Source organism: Nannobrachium achirus (genome assembly GCF_963921795.1).
Source record: "Nannobrachium achirus genome assembly, chromosome: 21".
NCBI lineage: Eukaryota > Metazoa > Chordata > Actinopteri > Myctophiformes > Myctophidae > Nannobrachium > Nannobrachium achirus.
Window position 1 is genome coordinate 58,084,327 of NC_137828.1, and position 22,500 is coordinate 58,106,826.

At 43.3% G+C, this 22,500-nt stretch overlaps 1 protein-coding gene across 3 annotated transcripts in view; it reads right to left on the reverse strand.

The window, feature by feature from the left end:
* LOC308306559 (receptor-type tyrosine-protein phosphatase mu-like) overlaps nt 1-22,500 on the reverse strand; it is a 144,849-nt gene that overhangs the window by 23,371 nt on the left and 98,978 nt on the right. For all 3 annotated transcript variants that reach the window (XM_080751591.1, XM_080751590.1, XM_080751592.1), the window contains 4 exons: nt 20,948-21,022; nt 20,195-20,221; nt 16,690-16,901; nt 573-660 (listed from right to left, as the gene is read on the reverse strand). In XM_080751591.1, coding sequence (XP_080607717.1) covers nt 573-660; nt 16,690-16,901; nt 20,195-20,221; nt 20,948-21,022 — 402 coding nt within the window. The remainder of the gene's footprint in view (nt 1-572; nt 661-16,689; nt 16,902-20,194; nt 20,222-20,947; nt 21,023-22,500) is intronic.

The window sequence follows — 22,500 nt, forward strand, 5'->3', positions numbered from 1 at the left end:
TTTGGTTACTTCCCAATTGAAATACAATATCATCCCCTCCCCTTTTTACCATTCAACAACACTGTGGGTGTGGCTAACTTCAGCTGACAACCAGGCATAATTAATGAACAGGTGTGTGTGGCCACAAAACAAGATCATTTTAACACTTTCTGGCCGCAATAAGGCCTGTAATATTTAAGTTCTGTGTGGAGACAACATCTTAAATGAATGGCGTTCATACTGTCTGCGACTTAGGCCTACCGACAGCATCAACACAAAATGTTAACAAAGAGGTGAACTTGGTCTCATTACTTCATCTTCCTGACCAATTACAGTACAGAACATTTTGTGACTGCGGCCATTCTAATTGAAATATTTGACACCTTCTGACTGTTTCGCTCTAACACCATTCTAACTCTCCCATAGCTTGTACGGACAGCTCATTGTTTTCCTTTTACAACATTCTAACTCTCCCATAGCTTGTACGGACAGCACATTGTTTCCTTTTACACCATACTAACTCTCCCATAGCTTGTATGGGCAGCTCATTGTTTTCCTTTTACAACATTCTAACTCCCATAGCTCTTACGTACAGGCGATGATGTTGCCATAGCGATTCTTCATGCGGTTCTCGTCCTTCTTGGCCGAGTCCCACGCCGCCGACTGACCCTCGAAAAAACTCTAGAGACAGAGACATCAGAGACAGGTAGGGGGTTACTCAAACTATCCTATCAAGAGGCATTTTAATCTAAAAGACAAACACACCGGCTATTTCCAGCCTGAGAGCAGAGATGATCAAATAGTTTAAAATGAGAATAGATGAGCATGCGTACCTCCCACCCCACACACACACACAGACACGTCCACACTGACTGCCCGCACGCACACCCGCACACGCACGCGCACGCACGCACGCACGCGCACGCGCGCGCGCACACACACACACACACACACACAGCCTTTATGAATAATATATATTAGGAATGTTTCAATTCAGATTTCCGACTCCATCTACACCTCTCTCTCTCTCTCTCTCTCTCTCTCTCTCTCTCTGTCTGTCTGTAATCTTAAGATTTGTGTGTGTGTGTGTGTGTGTGTGTGTGTGTGTGTGTGTGTGTGTGTGTTACACAATTGTGTACATTGTATGCAACATAGTAATATTATATATGTAATATATTTACTTTAAATGTATGTACGTGGTATGGACAGAATATAGACTGTCCACAATTCATGACTACCGGGAGCTCCGCCCCCACCTCTCCGCCGAGACCTCCGACGAGAATCACAGCCGCACCATTCACTTGAATGGATATACAGCGGATTTTACACATTAAATATTAATTCCGTTTTGGACCCAGAGCTTCGAAATCTCGTCCAATCCGTCAACAAAAGCCTGGATATGCATTGGAAAAATATGTAGACCTTTAAACTTTTAAAACAATGAAATCGCCTGTCTGCTGGACCTATACAGAGCCGTTTTCACTTTTCACTGATTAGTTTAGAGGCTATTACTCTCCATTACACAAACAACCAACCAGAATAAAATGTAGGCTACATGTTTCTTATCATGCCGATTGCTTATAAATCTTATCTATAACATTTGATATCTCTGGCGTGAAATGTTCGCGATTCCTGACAAGTTTAGCTGCCGAGCCGCAGAGGGAGAGGGTGTCGCATCAAATTCTGGGCCCTGGGTACAAGGATTCGCTGTGGGCCCACATGAATGTTCTTCATCGTGGGATTTCAAAAATAGCAAATCTACAAGCTCGCAGCGTGGCACTCAGTGCCGCGCTATGAGCTTGTATATCTGCTATTTTTCAATCGATAAAGTCTAAAATAATTAAGGCCCTTCCACCGTGGGCCCTGGTAAGTCAGTCCCACTTTTCCCCCCCTTGTGACGCCCCTACCCACAGCCTGCAGTCGAAAGCAGAGTTGAAATACAACACTTCGCGTCGCTACCCCTGTTCATTCAGACATTCACAGACGTACATTACATATCAGTTGCTATTTAACATAACAAATAAGGTGTTTGTAGTCATGGGTTATTGTCGTTTAGGCCAATACAGTCCATTCATATTTAAATTGGTTTGAAACGGCTTTCTGTGGTCCAGCAACCATGGACATGTTCCTTATTCCTCTGCTGCGACCTTATATATTCCTATGTCGTATTGTTTTAAAAGTGTAAAGGTCTAAATATTTTTTCCAATGCAGATCCAGGCCTTGTTGATGGATTGGAAGAGATTTCGAAGCTCTGGGTCCAAAACGGAATTAATATTTAATGTGTAAAATGTGTGTACAATCCGCCGTATTTCCCATTGAAGTGAATGAAGCCAATAGCGGCGCGCTGTGATAGTGGCGGAGGCAGCTTTTGGAGGGGGCGGAGCCGGTAGTCGTCCATTACACATAAGAGTTTATATGAATGGTCTATTAACTACTTACTGTATAACGCATAGTTATTATAAAGTGTTATCACATAACAGCTTTATATAGGAAAATGTCCTTCATAGAATTCATAAACCTGACCTAGCTCTAGCTGTGGGCTAGAAGCACTGCAGCAACCAACACCATTTACAATATTTATCTCTTAACAAATACACTTTTAATAATACACTGTTATTATGAATTACTGGTTCATTATGTTTTAATGTGATACACGATAATTCACAGGTTTATTGTTATTAATGTCTTTTAATCAACAAGTGAAGCCAAAAGCACATTTGTAGAAAAAATATTATCTTCTATAAATGTGAATTGCCAGGTGCCTGTGTGTGCTTAAATAATATAATATTATAATGTGTGTGTGTGTGTGTGTGTGTGTGTGTGTGTGTGTGTGTGTGTGTGTGTGTGTGTGTGTGTGTGTGTGTGTGTGCGTGTGTGTGTGTGCGCGTGTGCGTGTGTACACAGTACTTAGTGCAATGCCCTCAGGCTTGTCCTATATCCCTCCAGGCACCAGGATCCTGCCTTCTCATTGGCCAGACCCACAGAAACGCACTGACAAGCAGCCATGTCATTGGACCACAGGAAGAGGAGACAACGCAATCCCATCTTACTCTCTACTGTACATGTATGTCTACTTCTGTGTGTGTGTGTGTGTGTGTGTGTGTGTGTGTGTGTGTGTGTGTGTGTGTGTGTGTGTGTGTGTGTGTGTGTGTGTGTGTGTGTGTGTGTGTGTGTGTGTGTGCGCGCGTATGTGTGTGTGAGAGAGAGAGAGAGTGAGTGAGAGTGAGTGAGAGTGTGTGTGCGTGCATCAGGGGGCCAGTTGTCCGGATTTAAAATGAAGCAAACACAGAACTAAAAGTTACTATGATTGGCCGCTAGTTGCGCTGTTCTGGTACCAGAAGCAACATGTTCTCCATAGGATTCCGTTCATTTCCCCCCAACTTTTACATTGGATTTTCTTACCTTAATAAACATTGTCATAATTACTTGTTTCCTGTTGCTAGTTTAAAGCCTTGTTTCAATCACCATATGTGTTTTGTGGAAAATATGGTCCAATTTATGTTATATTTGATGTTATAGCAGGGTATGCTTTAGGAGGGGCTTGTGATGATTCTTCTTCATGTGCTTTATTTTCGGCAAGCTCAAGACAATGAATGTCCCATGTCTCCCTGTGGTTGCATGTGACCGTTAGCTGCCAATAGCATTCCAATTGGCTACCAGTAAACAATGATGACACCCATACAAGGGCAAAAAAAGCTTCATTTTCGAGGCATAGAAACCAATGGGTTCCCGCCGTCCATATCTTTTACAGTCTATGGCGTGCATTCATATAGGAATCAAATCAGTTTTTGATGTGAATGGTTCCCAACCTTTTCTGGAACAGGGCACACTTGAAAATCTCACGTTATTTATTTTAATGTTAATGTTATCATGTTATCAATCTCAGGGTTTTGCCAATTATTTGAGGGTCTATGCCCATATATGAAGATCCCTGATGTCATCGATATATATCACTGGCCAGATGCAGACCCGTAGAAAGAGAGAGTTATGACACTTACGTCGACTCCCATTGTGAGCGGACGTGACGTCACTATTTAGCGTACTGGAGTCTGGTGATATTCCTCGTCCACCTCCATTGTAAACAAGGCATTTTCACTCGCTGGTAAGTAGACTGAATCATGTCTTTTCCCCCTTTTAACACATTCGCGGGCCTCTCCTAGTTAATTTAAGTCAATTTTAAAGTCAATAAAGTAAATAATTTAAAAGTCAATAAAGTAAAATATCTTACATTAAACTAACTAGAGCCGATTACGTGAAATAATAATGTTGCCGGCCTTGGAGAGGCCCGTGAATGTGTTAAAAGGGTGAAAAAGACGTGATTTAGTCTACTAACCAGCGAGTGAAATACAATGGAGATGGACGGGGCTGAAAAGCTGTAGGAATGTCACCAGGCTCCAGCGACGCCACTTCCTGTCTGCGGCGAGATCAAAGCGTGACGCCACTCTCCTCCCTGTAATGCTCTGGCCAGATGGCCAAGCCATGGCCCCTATCTGTGTGGCTGGTTCAGATAGGGATCTCCGTATGGGCATAAAATATATTGTATGTTTTGATGTCATGGGAACCACTCTAACAGAATCCCTTTTATGTCCATATATGGAGATCCCTGATGTCATCAATATTAAGCCCATATCTAACAGGACTTCATATGGGAATGCCCATATATGGAGGAAGACAGCCCATATCTGTGCGGCTGGTTCAGACAGGGATCTCCATGTATGGGCATAAAAGGGATATGTACTATATACAGTACATGGATCTCCATATATGGGTAACTGGTCCGATATACATCACTGGCCAGAGGGCCAAGAATTGGCACGACCTCGCCCTAGCATGTCGCCCTGAGGTGTCTTACTAGTAAAATATATTTCATGAACGGAAATGCCAGTTTCCATTACTCGCCGTTCAGGAGTTGTAGTTCCAGACTCTATATAGCATTCGGAGATTGTGGAATAGATGTCTGGCTCAGGCACATGCACAGTAGACATCAAAGGGGGCTTGTGCCCCTGCCCTTTTATCTGTCTGTAAAAAGTGCCCTCTCCAGACCATGAATGCAGTTTTTACTGTGAGTTTTACAGTGAGTCTAAAAGGGCCTTTTGGTGAATATATTGAAAATAGCCGACCTCCAAGCTCACAACGCGTCGCAGCGCGAAGTGTTGTGAGCTTGGAGGTCTGCTATTTTCGATATTTCCACCAAAAGGCCCTTTTATTAATGTCAGCCCCTGTCTCTCTAACATTCTCTGCACGTCCCTGGTCTGGCTACGCGAGACTACATTGTACCCAGGATGTTAAACAGGATGTTTACAATGTAAAGAGGTAGAAACAGGATATTGTGAGGTAGAAAAGGGGTTACAATGGGTACGGTAACACATCTAGAGTCGTTTGGCTCTGAATAACGCCGATAGTAGCAGCATTTCCTGCCGCTCCTTTGAACTTTGACAATTTGAGCAGCTGATGGGAGTGTTAACAAAGTGCCGGTCTTCCGGCGTTTAGATCTGTACCATTGGTTAGTGCCTATCACCACACCGGGCAGGCCTGGTATTTCATCACTTTAGGGGCAAGGCCACTTGGCCTTTGGTGTTGTCCATTTTTTGAGGGCACAAAGGCCAAATGCCAGGACAGGAAGGCCATCAAATAAAACACGATTTTATCAATTGAAAGAATTTGTTGGGTTAGGGATGATAACCTAATCTGCAGTGAAATAGATTAATGATGGTATTTACAATCTGATGCATGCTCAGCCCTGCACCAATCAAAGTCACTGGATTGGTTTAAAGATAGGGACTCAGGGGAGTTAAGATGTCAGAATCTCAACAAAAGACACTGGTGTCTATACATGACAAGAAAGATACACCGGTGTCTACTGTCTACATATTGACAAGAAAGAGACAGAGTAAAAAGTGCTACAGTCAGCTAGGGCATTAAGGCCACTGTGGCCTCAGGTCATGCCATTGGTTTGAGAGGCACAAGGCCAAACAGAGGGGCAACGGCGGCCATGGCCTTCATGAAATTCCTGCCCTGCTGCCGGGTGACAGTTGAGCTGAGCTGAACCACATGCGTCATGTGGTTCGTCAGCATCAGCAACTGCCAAATGACGCTTTGGTCATAATTTTTTAGCTTGCCGCTCTCTGTCTGCCCGTACCCATTGGGATGTTAAACAGGATGTTCACATTGTAAAGAGGAAGAAACAGGATGTTTTAAGAGGAAACAGAATGTTTTAAGTGGAAGAAACAGGATGTTTTAAGAGGAAACAGAATGTTTTAACTGGAAGAAACGGGATGTTTTAAGCAGAAAATGGAAGAAACAGGATGTTTTACATTTTGAGGTAGAAACAGGATGTTTACATTGTAAACAGGATGTTAAACAGGATGTCGACATTGTATACAGGAATAGACAGGATGTCGACATTGTATACAGGAATAGACAGGATGTCGACATTGTAAAGGGGAAGATTCAAGATTCAAGAAGGAGATATTGAATTGAAGGGGGAGGAGCATCTTACCTTGTTAATCTGTCCAATCAGGTTAATTAATTAACGAGAAGCATGAAGGATCGAGAGAAAATCATCAGCTATCAGTCAGATCTGATGTGTTTCTATTATAACTAGACCAGGTCAACCTGGTTGTGCCAGACCCCCTGTCTGTCATCATCATTTATGACATCATGCCTTTTATAGGCATGTCATCATCAAGTCATCATCATATATACCCTTTATATAGAAAACCCGGACAGACCGACATTTGCTTATGTAGGCCTACCCATTTCATGGGTCTGGCAAATATTGATAATTATATACACCAGTAAGACTCCCTAATTGGGAGATAAGCGACCGTCAGGTCGCAGCGTGATTTGAGAGCAAAATGTGTAGGAACAGTGTCCAAAAAAGTGTTTGAAAAAATCAGCCTGATGGTGGCGCTATATGGGAGAGATCCATGTTGATGACATGAGTGTAGACATACTGTGTACCGATTTGCATGATTTTAGGGCAAAATCTGTAGGAGCAGTGTCCAAAAATGTGTTTGAAAAAATCGGCCTGATGGTGGCGCTATATGGGACAGATCCATGGTGATGAGATGAGTGTAGACCAAGTGTGTACCGATTTGCGTGATTTTAGGTCAAAATGTGTAGGAGCAGTGTCCAAAAATTTGTTTTGCAAGAATCGGCATCATGGTGGCGCTAGAAGAGGGTCATGTGAGAATTTAGGTTGTGGTTTGGCAGGCAAGGAGTGTGTGTGCAAAATCTGGCATGGATCGTGGGGAACGGTTGCGGAGATATGAGCAGGGCAAAAGTGTGACGTGTGATGTGTGACAGACTGACGGACAGCTATATACATAAAGCAGTTTGAATTGTTATTTTAAACAAAATGATAGTCTAGCAGTGATGTTACTAGGTTTTCAATGTAATGGGTCCCGGGACCCACAGGTGGTCATTCAAATGGGTCCCAGAAAAGTTTTATGAGTCCTCAATACAATGTTTTCGAGCGCTGTGAGCGGCTATTTTCAAAATGTGCCTATTTCTTATATTTATTTTACAATTTGGCTAATGTTTGAACTTAGAACTACTAAAACTACTAAAACATGTGCCCCTAATGAATTCGGGCGCACAAAATGGCGTCGGACGTCGGTGGAATCAAAACATTGACGTTTCTATCGCCTGTTTAAGACTTTCTACGTGGATTTTATTTGTGTTAACGTAGGGTAAAGTAGGATGCTTTCACCCATGAACAATGGTGGTGTCTGTGGAATTTTAAAATGTTTTTATTTTACCGCGACCCGGTAAATTATTTTAACATGGACTCCAATGGAGGCGCATCCCCGGGACCCCAGGACCATGACATGAATGAGTCCCTGGGCGACTTGAATGAGTTTTTGATGCGGGATGCGCACGTAATGACATCACTGGTCTAGTAATCTATTGTTATCAGATTGTGGAGCCTGCAATTAATAGTGTTTATTATACATAAGACATTTACAAGTATTGTACTTGTTTTATGCATATTAACTCTCCTGACACACCACTAATAAGCTATATTTACCTTCTTAAACTAAAGGCCCAAGTTATCTTTGAAATAAATGACTTAAGCCATTGGTTTAAGAAGGTGATGCTATGTAATAACCTAGGCAATATTAAAATAGGCACATTTTAAGCAAGAATAGCAGATGTATAAGTTTACAATGTAGTGCATTAAGTGTTCATTTAACATACTCTGACATTTAAAGCAGCACTATGTAGTCTGGGATATCAGTGGCAACTTTGGACACAAATAACATGGCAGCCAACGTCTTTGACTTCTTTGACCAAGAGTTCACGCAAGCATTTCTGGTGATGACAGTATTGACTGGCCGTTCTGCCTTGGTGTCTTGGCAAATACCAGGATGAAACTCATCGTCTCCCCTATAGTAATACAGTCAAGCACCTAGCAGGGACCCCCTGAGTCTATACATAGTAATACAGTCAAGCCCCTAGCAGGGACCCCCTGAGTCTATACATAGTAATACAGTCAAGCACCTAGCAGGGACCCCCTGAGTCTATACATAGTAATACAGTCAAGCACCTAGCAGGGACCCCCTGAGTCTATACATAGTAATACAGTCAAGCACCTAGCAGGGACCCCCTGAGTCTATACATAGTAATACAGTCAAGCACCTAGCAGGGACCCCCTGAGTCTATACATAGTAATACAGTCAAGCCCCTAGCAGGGACTCCCTGAGTCTATACATAGTAATCCAGTCAAGCCCCTAGCAGGGACCCCCTGAGTCTATACATAGTAATACAGTCAAGCCCCTAGCAGGGACCCTCTGAGTCTATACATAGTAATACAGTCAAGCCCCTAACAGGGACCCCCCTGAGTCTATACATAGTAATACAGTCAAGCACCTAGCAGGGACCCCCTGATTCTATACATAGTAATACAGTCAAGCCCCTAGCAGGGACCCCCTGAGTCTATACATAGTAATACAGTCAAGCCCCTAGCATGGACCCCCTGAGTCTATACATAGTAATACAGTCAAGCCCCTAGCAGGGACCCCCTGAGTCTATACATAGTAATACAGTCAAGCCCCTAACAGGGACCCCCCTGAGTCTATACATAGTAATACAGTCAAGCCCCTAGCAGGGACCCCCTGAGTCTATACATAGTAATACAGTCAAGCACCTAGCAGGGACCCCCTGAGTCTATACATAGTAATACAGTCAAGCACCTAGCAGGGACCCCCTGAGTCTATACATAGTAATATAGTCAAGCACCTAGCAGGGACCCCCTGAGTCTATACATAGTAATACAGTCAAGCCCCTAACAGGGACCCTCATGAGTCTATACATAGTAATACAGTCAAGCCCCTAGCAGGGACCCCCTGAGTCTATACATAGTAATACAGTCAAGCCCCTAGCAGGGACCCCCTGAGTCTATACATAGTAATACAGTCAAGCCCCTAACAGGGACCCCCTGAGTCTATACATAGTAATACAGTCAAGCCCCTAACAGGGACCCCCTGAGTCTATACATAGTAATACAGTCAAGCACCTAGCAGGGACCCCCTGAGTCTATACATAGTAATACAGTCAAGCACCTAGCAGGGACCCCCTGAGTCTATACATAGTAATACAGTCAAGCACCTAGCAGGGACCCCCCTCGGTCTACTCTATACATTTATGGAAGGATAATTGTTATTGCTTAAACATGTAACTTTATAATGATATGCTACAGTTGTTAAAAACGTACATAGTGCTGTTTTAAATAAACACTGAGGATGTTTCAGCAAAGAGACTCCTGGGTTACTCTGGTCAATAAAGTATATAAGGTTTTAATTAGGGTTGTCCGATATTGGTAACCAATTTTCCAATATTGCCCAACCAGTCCTGTAGTGGAATTAACACATTGGGCCCTATTTTCGTCCATGCCTTAATCCCTTATCCCTAAACTTCTTTGCCTTTTGTTTTACTATATAGAAAAACATTTTAAAATACTTCAAATAGCCGATCTAAAAGCTGTTGATCGGCTAGTTAAAGTTGTACTATGTAACTTTTTTTATAAAACAAATCTTAAAATTCTCCTAACTATTAAATCACAAAAGTTTTAGAAGATCCGCGCCGTGAATTTCAGCCTGTAAAGCCTTCTCTATATGTAAACTGAGATCCTTGCCGTGGACCGGATCTCGCGCCAAAATTGCGTCATCACACTACCGGCCAATCACAGCGAGGGTTATACAACTGCCGGCCAATCACAGCGCATCTTGAAGTGGGGTCGCTATGGCAGCCATATTTGTTGTCGCCCGCTTGTACCATCCCTTCTCTAGGTAATTTCGCCTACCAGGCAGGGTGAAGGAGTCCGTATCTCTGGAATTACTGAACGCACAGGAACAAGGGACCCCTTAAAAGATAGATCTCAGCGAGGTGGAGGCAGACGCGGGGGTCTGAAGGTACGAAAAACGTCCGAAAGACGCGGACGCGACCGCGGTTTGCTATAGGGCTAATGACCACTAGTTGGTCATCTTACACAGTATGGCTTTAAACTATTTTAAAATGTTTTTCTGTTTTTTTTTTAGTAAAAAAGGCAAAGAAGTTTAGGGATAAGGCAAGGACGAAAATAGGTCCCATTATGCCTAATAATTATTGTGATGCCCCACTGGATGCTTTCATAAATGCAACAAAGCTTTCAAATTTTAAGAATTTTCTGGGCAAAATAGCCTATACAGCAGTTGAACTAATACTGTAAATAAAAACCAATACAGATGTTTTCTGATATAATCTTTTTATGTTAATATGGGGGCCCGATATTATCGGACATTCTAGTTTAAATGATTAATATTATATACACATAAATAGTATTGTTTGTATTAATATAATATACACGTACATGTAATGTTTGTATTCATATAATAAACTCATTTTAAACTAGAAGCAGTGCTCTTCCGAGCACAGGTCTCCACCAGGCCAGGCGTCCTGGTGGTGCTACTGTATAATAGGCCAGTGTAAAAAGGGTGGCATGTGTTCTTCACCTTAGACCTTTCATGGCAATCGGACGCTGCATGCATGATTTGAGGCATTGTGTTCCAAAAATGTGTTTTGCTAAAGTCTACCTGCGGGTGGCGCAATAACAGGCCAATGTGAAAAAGGTAGCATTTGTTCCTTGACCTAGTGGGAATATGTGTGACGAATTTCACGGTAATCGCAAGCTGCGTTGATGATTTTAGGCATTTTGTTCAAAAACAGAGCAATCCTGCAAACTTTGGAAGCCAATATTAGCCAATCAGGATGGAATATGAAATATCAGACGGATCAGACTTGATCACATGACTATAGAGATACTGTGTACCGATTTGTGTGATTTATGGATAAAATCTCCAGGGTTAGGGTTAGGGTTAGGGTTAGGGTTATTAAGAAATTAAGTGGTATTTCTTCCTCGGCCTAGTGGGAACGTGTGTGCGCGATTTCATGATAATTGCACTTTGCGTTTGTGATTTGAGGCATTTTTTTCAAAACGGCTCAATCCTACAAACTTTGGAAGCCAATCTTAGCCAATCAGGATGGAATATGCAATCGATCACATGACTGTCGAGATACTGCCTACCGATTTGTAGGATTTTTGGACAAAATCTGTAAGAGTAGTGCACAGAAATGTGTTTTGCAAACATCGGCCACTAGGTGGCGCTAGAAAAGGCCCATTTGAAGAATTTAGGGCAGAGGTTCTAGATTGGCATCCAGGGAATGTGTGTATGTCTCACTTTGGCAGCGACCAGGCCAACGGCGATTGAGATTAGGTGCACACAAACTGCGAGGACGCACGGACACACGGACGGACGGAGGGGAAAACATACTCTCCCCCATGCCTTCGGCTGGTGGAGACAATAAAGATAGATTCCGAGAGTGACAGAGGGAATGAGAAGGAGAGAGAGAGAGAGAGAGAGTGAGAGAGAGAGAGAGAGAGAGAGAGAGAGAGAGAGAGAGAGAGAGAGAGAGAGAGACAGACAGACAGAGAGAGACAGAGAGAGACAGAGAGAGTGATGGAGATAGAGATGGACACAGAGAGAGACAGACAGAGTGTGAGAGAGAGACAGAGACAGAGACAGACAGACAGACAGACAGACAGACAGACAGACAGACAGACAGACAGACAGACAGACAGACAGACAGACAGACAGACAGACTGAGTGTTAATGAGAGGCAAAGGAGAGGGATAATGAGAGAGAGACCAAACGGAATGAGAGAGAAAAAAGACCCTGCATAGTTTCTTGGTGTGTACTCTCTGCAAATGGAGGGTGAAATTGCTCCAGGCGGGAATACGTGTATGAGTGTTTTTTTTTGGGGAGTGAGTGTGTGTGTGTGTGTGTGTGTGTGTGTGTGTGTGTGTGTGTGTGTGTGTGTGTGTGTGTGTGTGTGTGTGTGTGTGTGTGTGTGTGTGTGTGTGCGCGCGCGTGCTTTCTGCCAGTGGGCTGCCCTCAGGGCTGATCCATTATAAATACTGAGTACACACTAACACACACACACTCGCGCGCGCAAGCACACTGGCAAACGCTCTCTCTCTCTCTCTCTCTCTCTCTCTCTCTCTCTCTCTCCTACACACACACACACGCATGCACGCACGCACGCACGCACGCGCGCACACACACACACACACACACACACACACACACACACACACACACACACACACACACACACACACACACACACACACACAATAAATATGCCCACTATTTTGTGGGCCAAAAGAGAGATGTCTGTGTGTGTGTGTGTGTGTGTGTGTGTGTGTGTGTGTGTGTGTGTGACATGTTTATATTCTTCAGCAGAAAGTTGCAAATGGATGTTACTTAAAATGGTGTACTTACCGCACGCACGCACACACGCACGCAGATTTTTAAAGACAGTCTTTCACTAAAGTGAGAGTGAGGTGTTATGTAGGAGTGTGTGTTAGATTGTGTTGGTGTCGAGCGTGTTGAGCGAACGGGGAGAGGAGGGGGTTTAATAGATCGTGTTGCTGTAGAGCATGGGTGGGCAGCATTTTATTTCTTTCCACGCATACAGTAAAAGTATAAGAAAACTGCATGATTTGTTAGACCCAAAATTATGCCTTTTTTTTTCTTTCTTTCTTTCTTTTAACAGCTCTATGTGTCAACCTGGTGTGATCTTAGGTCACAGTGAAAAGATGACTTACATCAGGGGTGGACAACTTTGATGATAAAGAGGGCCACTATATTTCCACACTCACCCCAGAGGGCCACATTGCATTAACATCCTGTCGGGCAGAAAACTGTTAACTCTGTATTTCACCTTTTTTCGTAAATTAATGCCCTACTTCGTCATTCTATGTCACACAAAAGTAGCAAAAATAGCAGATCTACAAGCTAAAAACGTAAATACACTTGGACATAAACATACACTATAACATTTTAATACTATATTATTAAAATGCTACTGTTAAGCGGGTCATGTTTACATGTTTGGAGCTGAAATCAATATTATATCAGTATTCCGATATTAAACTGAGGGCCACGTTAAATGAAGGCCCCCAGGCCGCCAGTTGCCCATGCATGACATACATGAGTTGTCTTAAATGCACCACTTCATAGGTCACTGATGAGACACATCGCATTATGTCAACTGAGTACATACAGATACCTGCATCAGTGGAATGCAGCTGTGGACTCAAACTGTAATTAATTTGCCTCAAAATCTGCTGCCTTTTATAATTTTTTTTTTTTTTTAAATATTTGTTTTCCTGTGAGGGAGTCGCAGCCCGGGCCGTATACTATCAAACTGTGGTGTAGAGGGGGGCCGAGCAGGCGCGGTTCTAGCCCTGAGCAGCAGGGGGTGTAGCAGGGAGCTTTTGCCGCGGGCCCCCGCAGTTTTATTAATTTATTTTTTAAGTTTTGCAGTAATTTTGCCCTATTCACCAGCAGTCTCCCAGTCCCCACCCACCCCTTAGGTTGAGCAAAACAACTGATGATTTAAGTAACATTTGTCTTAGCGGACAACTTTTGACATCAAGAAAAGAGTTAGGCATAGGCAAGCTGCAGCAGCAGTCAAGTGTACTCACCATCCAGAAGAATTAGATTCCAAAACCAGTTGACAACAATCAACAGCAGAGCAGCATATTTTATCCTGTTTATCCATTTGTCCCAGTTTTTGGAAAAAGATTGATGAAAAGCCCCTCTGGCCTCTCTCTTATATGCAACTTTGGGAAAGTTGTAAAGGCTTTGGTGGTGATCTTGTACAGTTTCCATAACATCTCCTCATAAAGAACTTCAATTGAGTGTATAATGTTTCTTTTATATGGGTTGTTAGTTGTCCTGCGTGCCTTCCATAATTCCCATGGGCCATGGGTTAACAGTGCGCATTGCAAGATGACGCTGAAATAGACTGCTGTCTTCTCTCTCCCCCCAGCGCCCCCGTTCGCAAATGAATGTGTAGGCTAAACTGTTCTGAGAATACAAATTGTTTTGGCTGTCCATTCATCATGTATAACTTAAACTGCGCGCTCGTAGGCTATTCCAAACCAATGCAGCTTAACATAACAAACCGACAACTAGGGCCAACCCAGCAACAACTATCGTTTCCTGTCTTACTTTCACAATAAAGTGTCTCCCGCTTACCTCCCAATGCAGCTTATTTCACGCAGGTTATTATTAACAGGAAAAAGTGTAGCTTAACCTGTGTGTTTTTGTGCAACCAAACGTGCATGGGAGAGAGAGTGATGAGGGTGAGAGAGAGAGAGAGAGAGACATTGAGAAACAGAGAGAGAGAGAAGTGCCGTTGTTTAGGAGTAGTACTGCACTTGGGTATCACACTTTTCTCCGTCTGACCGTCTCTCTCCCGATTTTGCTAGCCCCCGAAAACTACTGGTGCTAGTCCAGAAAATAGTGGTGCTTAAGCACCAAAAGCCACCGCGTAAATCCACCACTGGGGCCGAGGGAATGGGGTGGGTAAGGGGGGCACTAGGATTTAGAGTTGAACAGAATAACAGCTGAGGGGTAAAACATGTGAATTTGTAGTGTTTGGTCCCGAGGCGACACGCAGCCCTTAGACTGCTGAGTGAGAAGAGGAGAAAACAGTCCATAGTTGGGGAGGGAGGGCAAGGGAGGGAGGGCAACTGACGGTGTTGCTGCTAGATCAGTGTTCGGTACACTGGCTCGGTACCATAGACTGTAAAATATGGACAAAGCGAAGCCATTGGTTTCTATGCAGCGCAAATGACGCATTTTGGGTCCTTTTACAATCATAGATTGTAAAAGCACCAGAGGAAGCTATTGGCTGCCAATGGTCACGTGCAACCGCAGAGATACAGTACATGGGAGAATGTGGTCGGAGCCTCCCGAAATACAGCACACGAAGAAGAACACAGCCGGCTGGTATCAGTTTAGTTGGCCACACCCCCCGCAACTTTATCATCAATTTAAACATAAATGGGACCTTATTTTCACAAAACGCATATCATCGTGATTGAAAGGCAATTTTTAACTAGCGATAGGAACCATAAAGTATTTATGAAAATGTTAATTAAGGTTAGAAAACGAAAGGGGAAAATGAACGGGGTCCAATGGAGAACAATTCTTTTTGCGATCGGCCGGGGGGGGGGGGAAACAGCGCAACTAGCGGCCAATCATAGGATGTTTTAGTTCCGTTTTGGAATCATTTTAAATCTGCGGGACTATGCCCCTGCTCGGTACCCATGTTTGGGTTACGGACCAAACATGATTCTCTCTCTCTCCCTCTCCCTCTCCCTCTCCCTCTCCCTTTCCCTCTCCCTCTCCCTCTCCCTCTCCCTCTCCCTCTCCCTCTCTCATGTGAGACATCACATGACGGGCTTGTCTATCGTCTGAATACTGGCCTCGCAGGAGTACCCCCCAAACATTTAACAGCTGATACAAGCCCACAACTTGTCGCTGCCTCGACACGTTGTGGCTTGTACCGGTAGATCTTCTTTTCGGTTCGGTTTGCGCCGGTTGTGGTGGACCGGTCTGGACCAAGATGCCAGGGCCGAATGTATGTCCCAGTCCAGCCCTAGTGCCTATTTCAGTGTATGAGTGTTTATTAAATTTAGGCCTAGAATTATTGAATGCTTTAATCAGTAAAAAATAGCATATACAAGCTCACAGTGCGGCACTAGATCTGCTGTTTTTGAAAAAGTCGTGAAAATGTGTGCAAATCTTTGAATATATGTATTTTCAAAGCGAACGTTTGTAACTCAGATTTTGCTTCTGGGTGGTCCCTGGAACTAAATATTTTGAGATGGGGGTCCGTGGTCAAATAAATATCATTTTGGGGGTCCTTCACATGAAAAGGTTTGAGAACCACTGACATACGGTAGTAGTCTCTCAAGAACAGACTAACTGAGCTCCATTTAAGTGAAAAGGACCTTTTCTTTTGACGATGGCTGGTCAGATTGCTGCCATAGAAACAGGTTTTTCAAAAAATCTTAGAAGGATTCAAAAGACACTTATTAGAATCGGGTCAAAATTCTAATTTTCACGATTTTTCGAAAATAGCAGATCTACAAGCTCGCAGCGCAGCACTCGGTGCCGCGCTGTGAGCTTGTATATCTGCTATTTTTCAGTAGTTAAAGCATAAAATAATGATACACAATAATGTGTACCCGTTCTAAATGGGTTAAGGCATCATCTCCTCCTCTTTGAATCCATATCCTTCAGAACACTTCATATGGGTGATGTGGTGTGTTGTTGTTAGTGTGTATTTCAGTGTATTAGTGTTTATTACCTCATACTCCTCTTTGAATCCATATCCTTCAGAACACTTCATCTGGGTGATGTGCTGCAGCAGATCAGCCACTCTGATGGCTGGATGAAGCTGTCCTGTTTGATAAGGAGCAACGTCTGCTGCATCTGCTCCTCTCTGCTTCTTCTTGTAGCTCTGACTGTGAGACTGCTGCACCAGACTGCTGGTCTCACTGGTCATAGTGTGACTGTCATCTACAGGGGAGGGGAGGGGAGAGGAGAGACAGTAACGTCACAATCTTTAGGCAGACAATACAACACCTGTGTGTTCATGTCCTGTAACTATGATGACATCACCAGGATGAGGTCACTACGATGAAGGAGGGACTGGAATGTTGTAGGTATGATGCTTGTGTGTCTTTATCTGTGTTGTTTGAGTGACTCCACACAGGGAATGCAACCAAAGGCACGACACACCACTCTGCTATCCTTTTATCATGAATGGACCGCAAACGGGAATACACCCTCAAGCTGCTTTAATGTCAATCAATCAATCAATCAATCAATCAATCAATCAATCAATCAATGTATGACCCCTAATGTGATGTCAGTATGAATATGTAGGCTACTGGACAATCTCATGATGTCAATATGACCTGGATGTGCTGGACACTGTTATGTGATTACTTATCATATCTTGTTTTTAGATTAAGTAGAGTTATCTTTGCTAGATAGTATGACATCATATATTATGACATCATCTATGACATCATGGTTGGCACTAGAATGAACTCTCTACTATCTGTATCTCTGCTCTCATTGGCTGGCCTGAGACCTCACTGTCCAATCAATTAGCTCACTACATACACAGCTCAACCAATCACGGTTGTACTGACGGCGATGTAACGAGCAATGACCAGTAATTGGTGGAGGAGAGATGAGACACATTGCACCACAACAACAGACACAATAACCAATCGGAGAGAGCGAGAGGCCCCAGGGAGGCGGGACCTGCTAAACGATTGGTTTAGGATGATGTGATGGGATGAGGATGGTGAATGACAGCGTTGCCATGCCAACTGATAACGTCAATGCGGGGAGGAGTTGTGGGCTGCATGCTGATTGGGTGACAGGGACCCCCCTCCCCCTCCCTCACACATTGCCACACTTACCATTAATGGGGACTTTAATCATTGGACAGATAGAAAAGAAAAGAGAGGAAACAGTATTTAAGCAACATTAAGGTTTCAGCTGCTAACTATCCTAGCCTCACCTAGCCATCATGGTCTCGCCTAACCTCGTGCCGATACAAGCCCACAACGCGCCTCTGCCTTGACGCATTGTGGGCTTGTAGATCTTCCATGTTCGGTTTACGCAGGTTGTGGTGGGCCAGTCTGGGCCAAGATGCCATGGACGAATTTATGTCCCCGTCCAGCCCTGGCCTGGCCTCATCTTGTCTCGTTAGCTTCTCCTAGCTTCGCCTAGCTTTACCTAGCCTAACCTAGCTTCACCTAGCCTAACCTAGCTTCACCTAACCTCGCCTAGCTTCTCCTAGCCTCGCCTAGCTTCTCCTAGCCTCGCCTAGCTTCACCTAACCTAGCTTCACCTAGCCTCACCTAGCTTCACCTAGCCTAACCTAGCTTCACCTAGCCTAACCTAGCTTTACCTAGCCTAACCTAGCTTCTCCTAGCCCCACCTAGGTATACAGTACCTATCCCAGCCCAGCGTCGTTACTACACATTCTCACTCCCATGATTTAATATGGTAGTGTGAGGCACAGCCAAGCGATCTGATCTGTGTGAGTGTCCATGCCATGCAGCTGATGGCCTCACGCGTCAACCAGCACACGGTCCAAGTTGGCAATTCACACTGGACAAAATAGGTTTTCACCTGTTGTTTCCAAATTGCACACGTTAGCAACATATCATGCATTCTGTTGCTGGCTAGTGTAGTAGATTAGATGTTATCATGATTGATTATGTGTGACATGTGTTCATTGATTATATTAATATCTAGCCTTATGATACATTATTGATACTGGATAGCTTGTAAGAGTCTAGATGTCTCACTAGGACTGAGTAGCTATTGTTTTGGTAAAGCCTATCTTGTTATGGTACAGCTCGTCCCAGAGGCCTTGGCTACACAGTATAACTCTTGTGTCTCACAGCGCCTCGGGGGGCAGAACTACTTTACCACCCAGAGTGTTAACTGTACTTCTGTCCATGACATCATGTTACATAAACTTGACCACCACCACCACCTAATACATTGTCTTGTCTCCTCATTTTCTCATTGATTATTGATTGATCTGAATTCCACCACACTAGCGACATAATGTAAACATACTGGCTACATCACTTCCACCCAGCCAGAGGCAGGATAGCGTTGCCAATTAAAAAGATGGCGGCGTGGTTTGCATAATTGTCAGGTGAAAAAGGCTGAATGGAGACTGAACAGTGTGACTGGGTAAATTAAAGAAAACAAGACTAACACTCCATCCTCACAAAAGACATGTTTCAACCAGACTACAGTACCTATCTCTACGTACTGCGAGCGAAGGTGCCGTTGTCCACCCCTCAGATATTCACTCGGGACAATTTCAGCGAGGTTTTGCGGCCGTGTTACACCCCCAAACATGATTTATTGGTGGAGATCTGCATGCTGCTTTGCACCCGTTCCCTGGCATAAGCTTACAGCTATTTTGTCCGAAACTTTATTGAGTGTAGGAAATTGGATGTTGACCCCCCCATCCAAGGTGAAGTGTTGTGTCCATGCAGAGGTCAGAGGTCAAATACAGGCGTGACATCACATGGTCGTTGTGAATGGGGGGAATGGAGTGACGCCCACCGCAAACACAACAATAATTCAAAATTAAAAACACCTTTAACCACTTAAACCCTATAGGCTTCCTTGTAGTGCAATTAGCAAAGACTTGATTGGCTGTTTTTCACTATTTTCACCAAATGTTTCCCATTTTTGGCAGAATGTTTACCATTTGTCTATTGTCGTCAGGAGTTTCCCTACTCTCGCCAAATGTTAATCTATTTTCGCCAAAGCTTTCCAATTTTTTTTGGCAGAATATTCAGTTATTTTTTCATGACATCCCCAGAATCGGGGTGCTAGGGTTCATGTGGTTAAAAAAATTGAGAAAAAGTCAAATGACCATTGAATAAAAATCAAATATACTGTATATATATTTATAAAAAAAAGGCAAACTTATTATAAAATATGCAAATATAAACACTTTCTGAGACAACAACAAACAAGCAGATATGGATGAACTGGAGACAAACTCTTTCTTTCTTCTCTTGTTCTCTCCATTTACTGTATCTCTCTCTCTCTTTCTCTCTAGTTCTTTCGCTTTCTGCTCCTGTCTTGTTTTCTCCTACAGTCTTGTATTTGCTGCTAGCATGAATATTAACAGCTGCTCTGTGCTAAGTTGTTTGATGTCAACTTCCTGTTATTATGAGTGCATGTGTGGTGGTAGCAGAGGACACTGAATGCTGATTGGCTGATAGAACGAGATAGAAAAAGAAAAGAAAGCTTACCCAGTATAGCGGTCGGCACAAAGGGGTCTAACACACACGTACACACACATGCACGCACACGCGCACACGCACACGCACACACCCACACACACACACACACACACACACACACACACACACACACACACACACACACACATACACACACACACACACACACACAGGGCAGGAGAGGGGGAAAATAAGAGGAAGGGCAAGTTAGTAAAAACGTTGTTGCTGTTTTTCATCAGCATAGGCCAGTGGTTTTCAAACTCTGAAAAGTGTACAAATGGGACCAAATGGACCCTACGCTCTGAGTTACAGACCTGCAATGAAGCCTAAGGGTCTCTTGATCCCACTTAGAGAACCACTGATAGGCTATAGGCAATTTGTCTGCTGCCGAGTTCCTCAAAGATTATATGCTTTCCCTCGGCCAAATCACAATTCAGTTTTATCTAATAGTTTTTAATTCCACTTAATGTGGCTCTATGTGCTATTGTTTGTTGCAGATATCTGTATACCGTATATTTACAATTATTTGCCCGTTCGATTTATTTGCAAAATCGATTAGAACCCCCCGTGGGTATTTCGTGCCCGGGGGCTGTTTGCCCCCAGGCGATTATTTGGAAATATACAGTAGGCCTATTGTGATTTTGACTTGATTTTTGGCTGTTTCAAATTCATAAATTATTAATATGGAATTCAATGTTATGCTTGTGTGTGCGTGCGTGCGTGCGTGCATGCGTGCGTGCGTGCGTGCGTGTGTGTGTGTACCTGGGTAGAAGGAGTTCTTGATAGAGGTGGTGATGGTGTTGGACTTCAGAGTGAAAGACGATGGGGATGAGACCGCTGGAAGCAAAAATTATATGCAAACCTTTTATTAAAAATCATAACATTTGATTAAACATCAAAACATTTGAGTAAAAATTACATACAAAGAATGTATTAAAAATAATATACATGTTATTAAATAATAATGGACCACCAAAGACATGGACGCTCACAGCACCGCAGGATAAGGCTGCGGATGGCGTCTACACAAGAATGCTACGAATGCCACCAGTGGTGGAAAAAGTACAAAAATGTCTTACTTAGTAAAAGTACCAGTAAGACGCCTAAGGGCGAAAAGCGAACTTGCCCTTTAGGGCGAGGTCGCACCATGTCTTGGTCATCTGGCCAGTGATGCAGTGATGTATATCGGACCTGGAGACCCCTGGTACCCATAGATATTCACAGATATGGGCTTAATATTGATGACATCAGGGATATCCATATATGGGCATAAAAGGGATATGGTTCCCCTGGCATACCAGGGATCTCATTATATGGGCATTAAAGGGATTTGGTTCCACTGAGAACACAGTGATATCAGAGAGTCAACAGCCAGTTTCCCGTTTCCATCCCTTAGTATGGGTCTGTTATCACTGTTGTCATCCCCTAGCTAAGGCTCAGTAGTCTGTCTACTGGCTACCAGGAGGCTGATAGACCGGTTATCACCCATGGTCTTGTCATTGCAATGCGCATGCGCCACCACACGTGCAGAGGAATAATTTACTAGTCGTTCTCTCAGCGGGAATCGAACCCAGGCCTTTGGGTTCCCTGCTAACCATCGCTGCTGAGTGAGCTAAGCAGGCAGCTGGCTGACTATGTTTTGTGCTTTGTCTTAACTTGGACCATGCAAACTAGGTGGGAATAGAAGTACAAAAGTATTGGTCTCAAAATGTACTTAAAACTACCAAAGGTAGAAAGTACTCATCAGTGATGTTACTAGGTTTTCAAAGTAATGGGTCCCACAGGTGGTCATTCAAATGGGTCCCAGAAAAGTTTTATGAGTCCCCAATAAAATGTTTTTGGGCGCTGTGAGCTTGTAGATCGGCTATTTTCAAAATGTTTGCCTATATTTATTTTACAATTTGGCTAATGTTTGAACTTAGAACTAGGATTTATAAATACACTAGGCTACAGACACCCATTTAATTATATATAATTATATAAAATATATATATTATATATATATATATTATATATAATTTAATATATTATAATTTATATTATAAAATCCATGTTAAAATACTAGAGTACAAATGGAACCGGTCCATTTGGTTCTATTTGTTCACTGAGTTACAGACCCATAAAGTTCTATTTGGTTCCTAAAGTTCATTTATCTGGGGACCCCCTGGAACTCCCTCAAGGACCCTCTGGACCCCACTTTGAGAACCACTAGTGAAATGTTTTAGCTGTTCCAGTTTTAACTGATAATAAATCTTTGCCGTGTTTATCTTACACAATACATTAAAAAACAAATTAAACCATCTAACTATTATAGC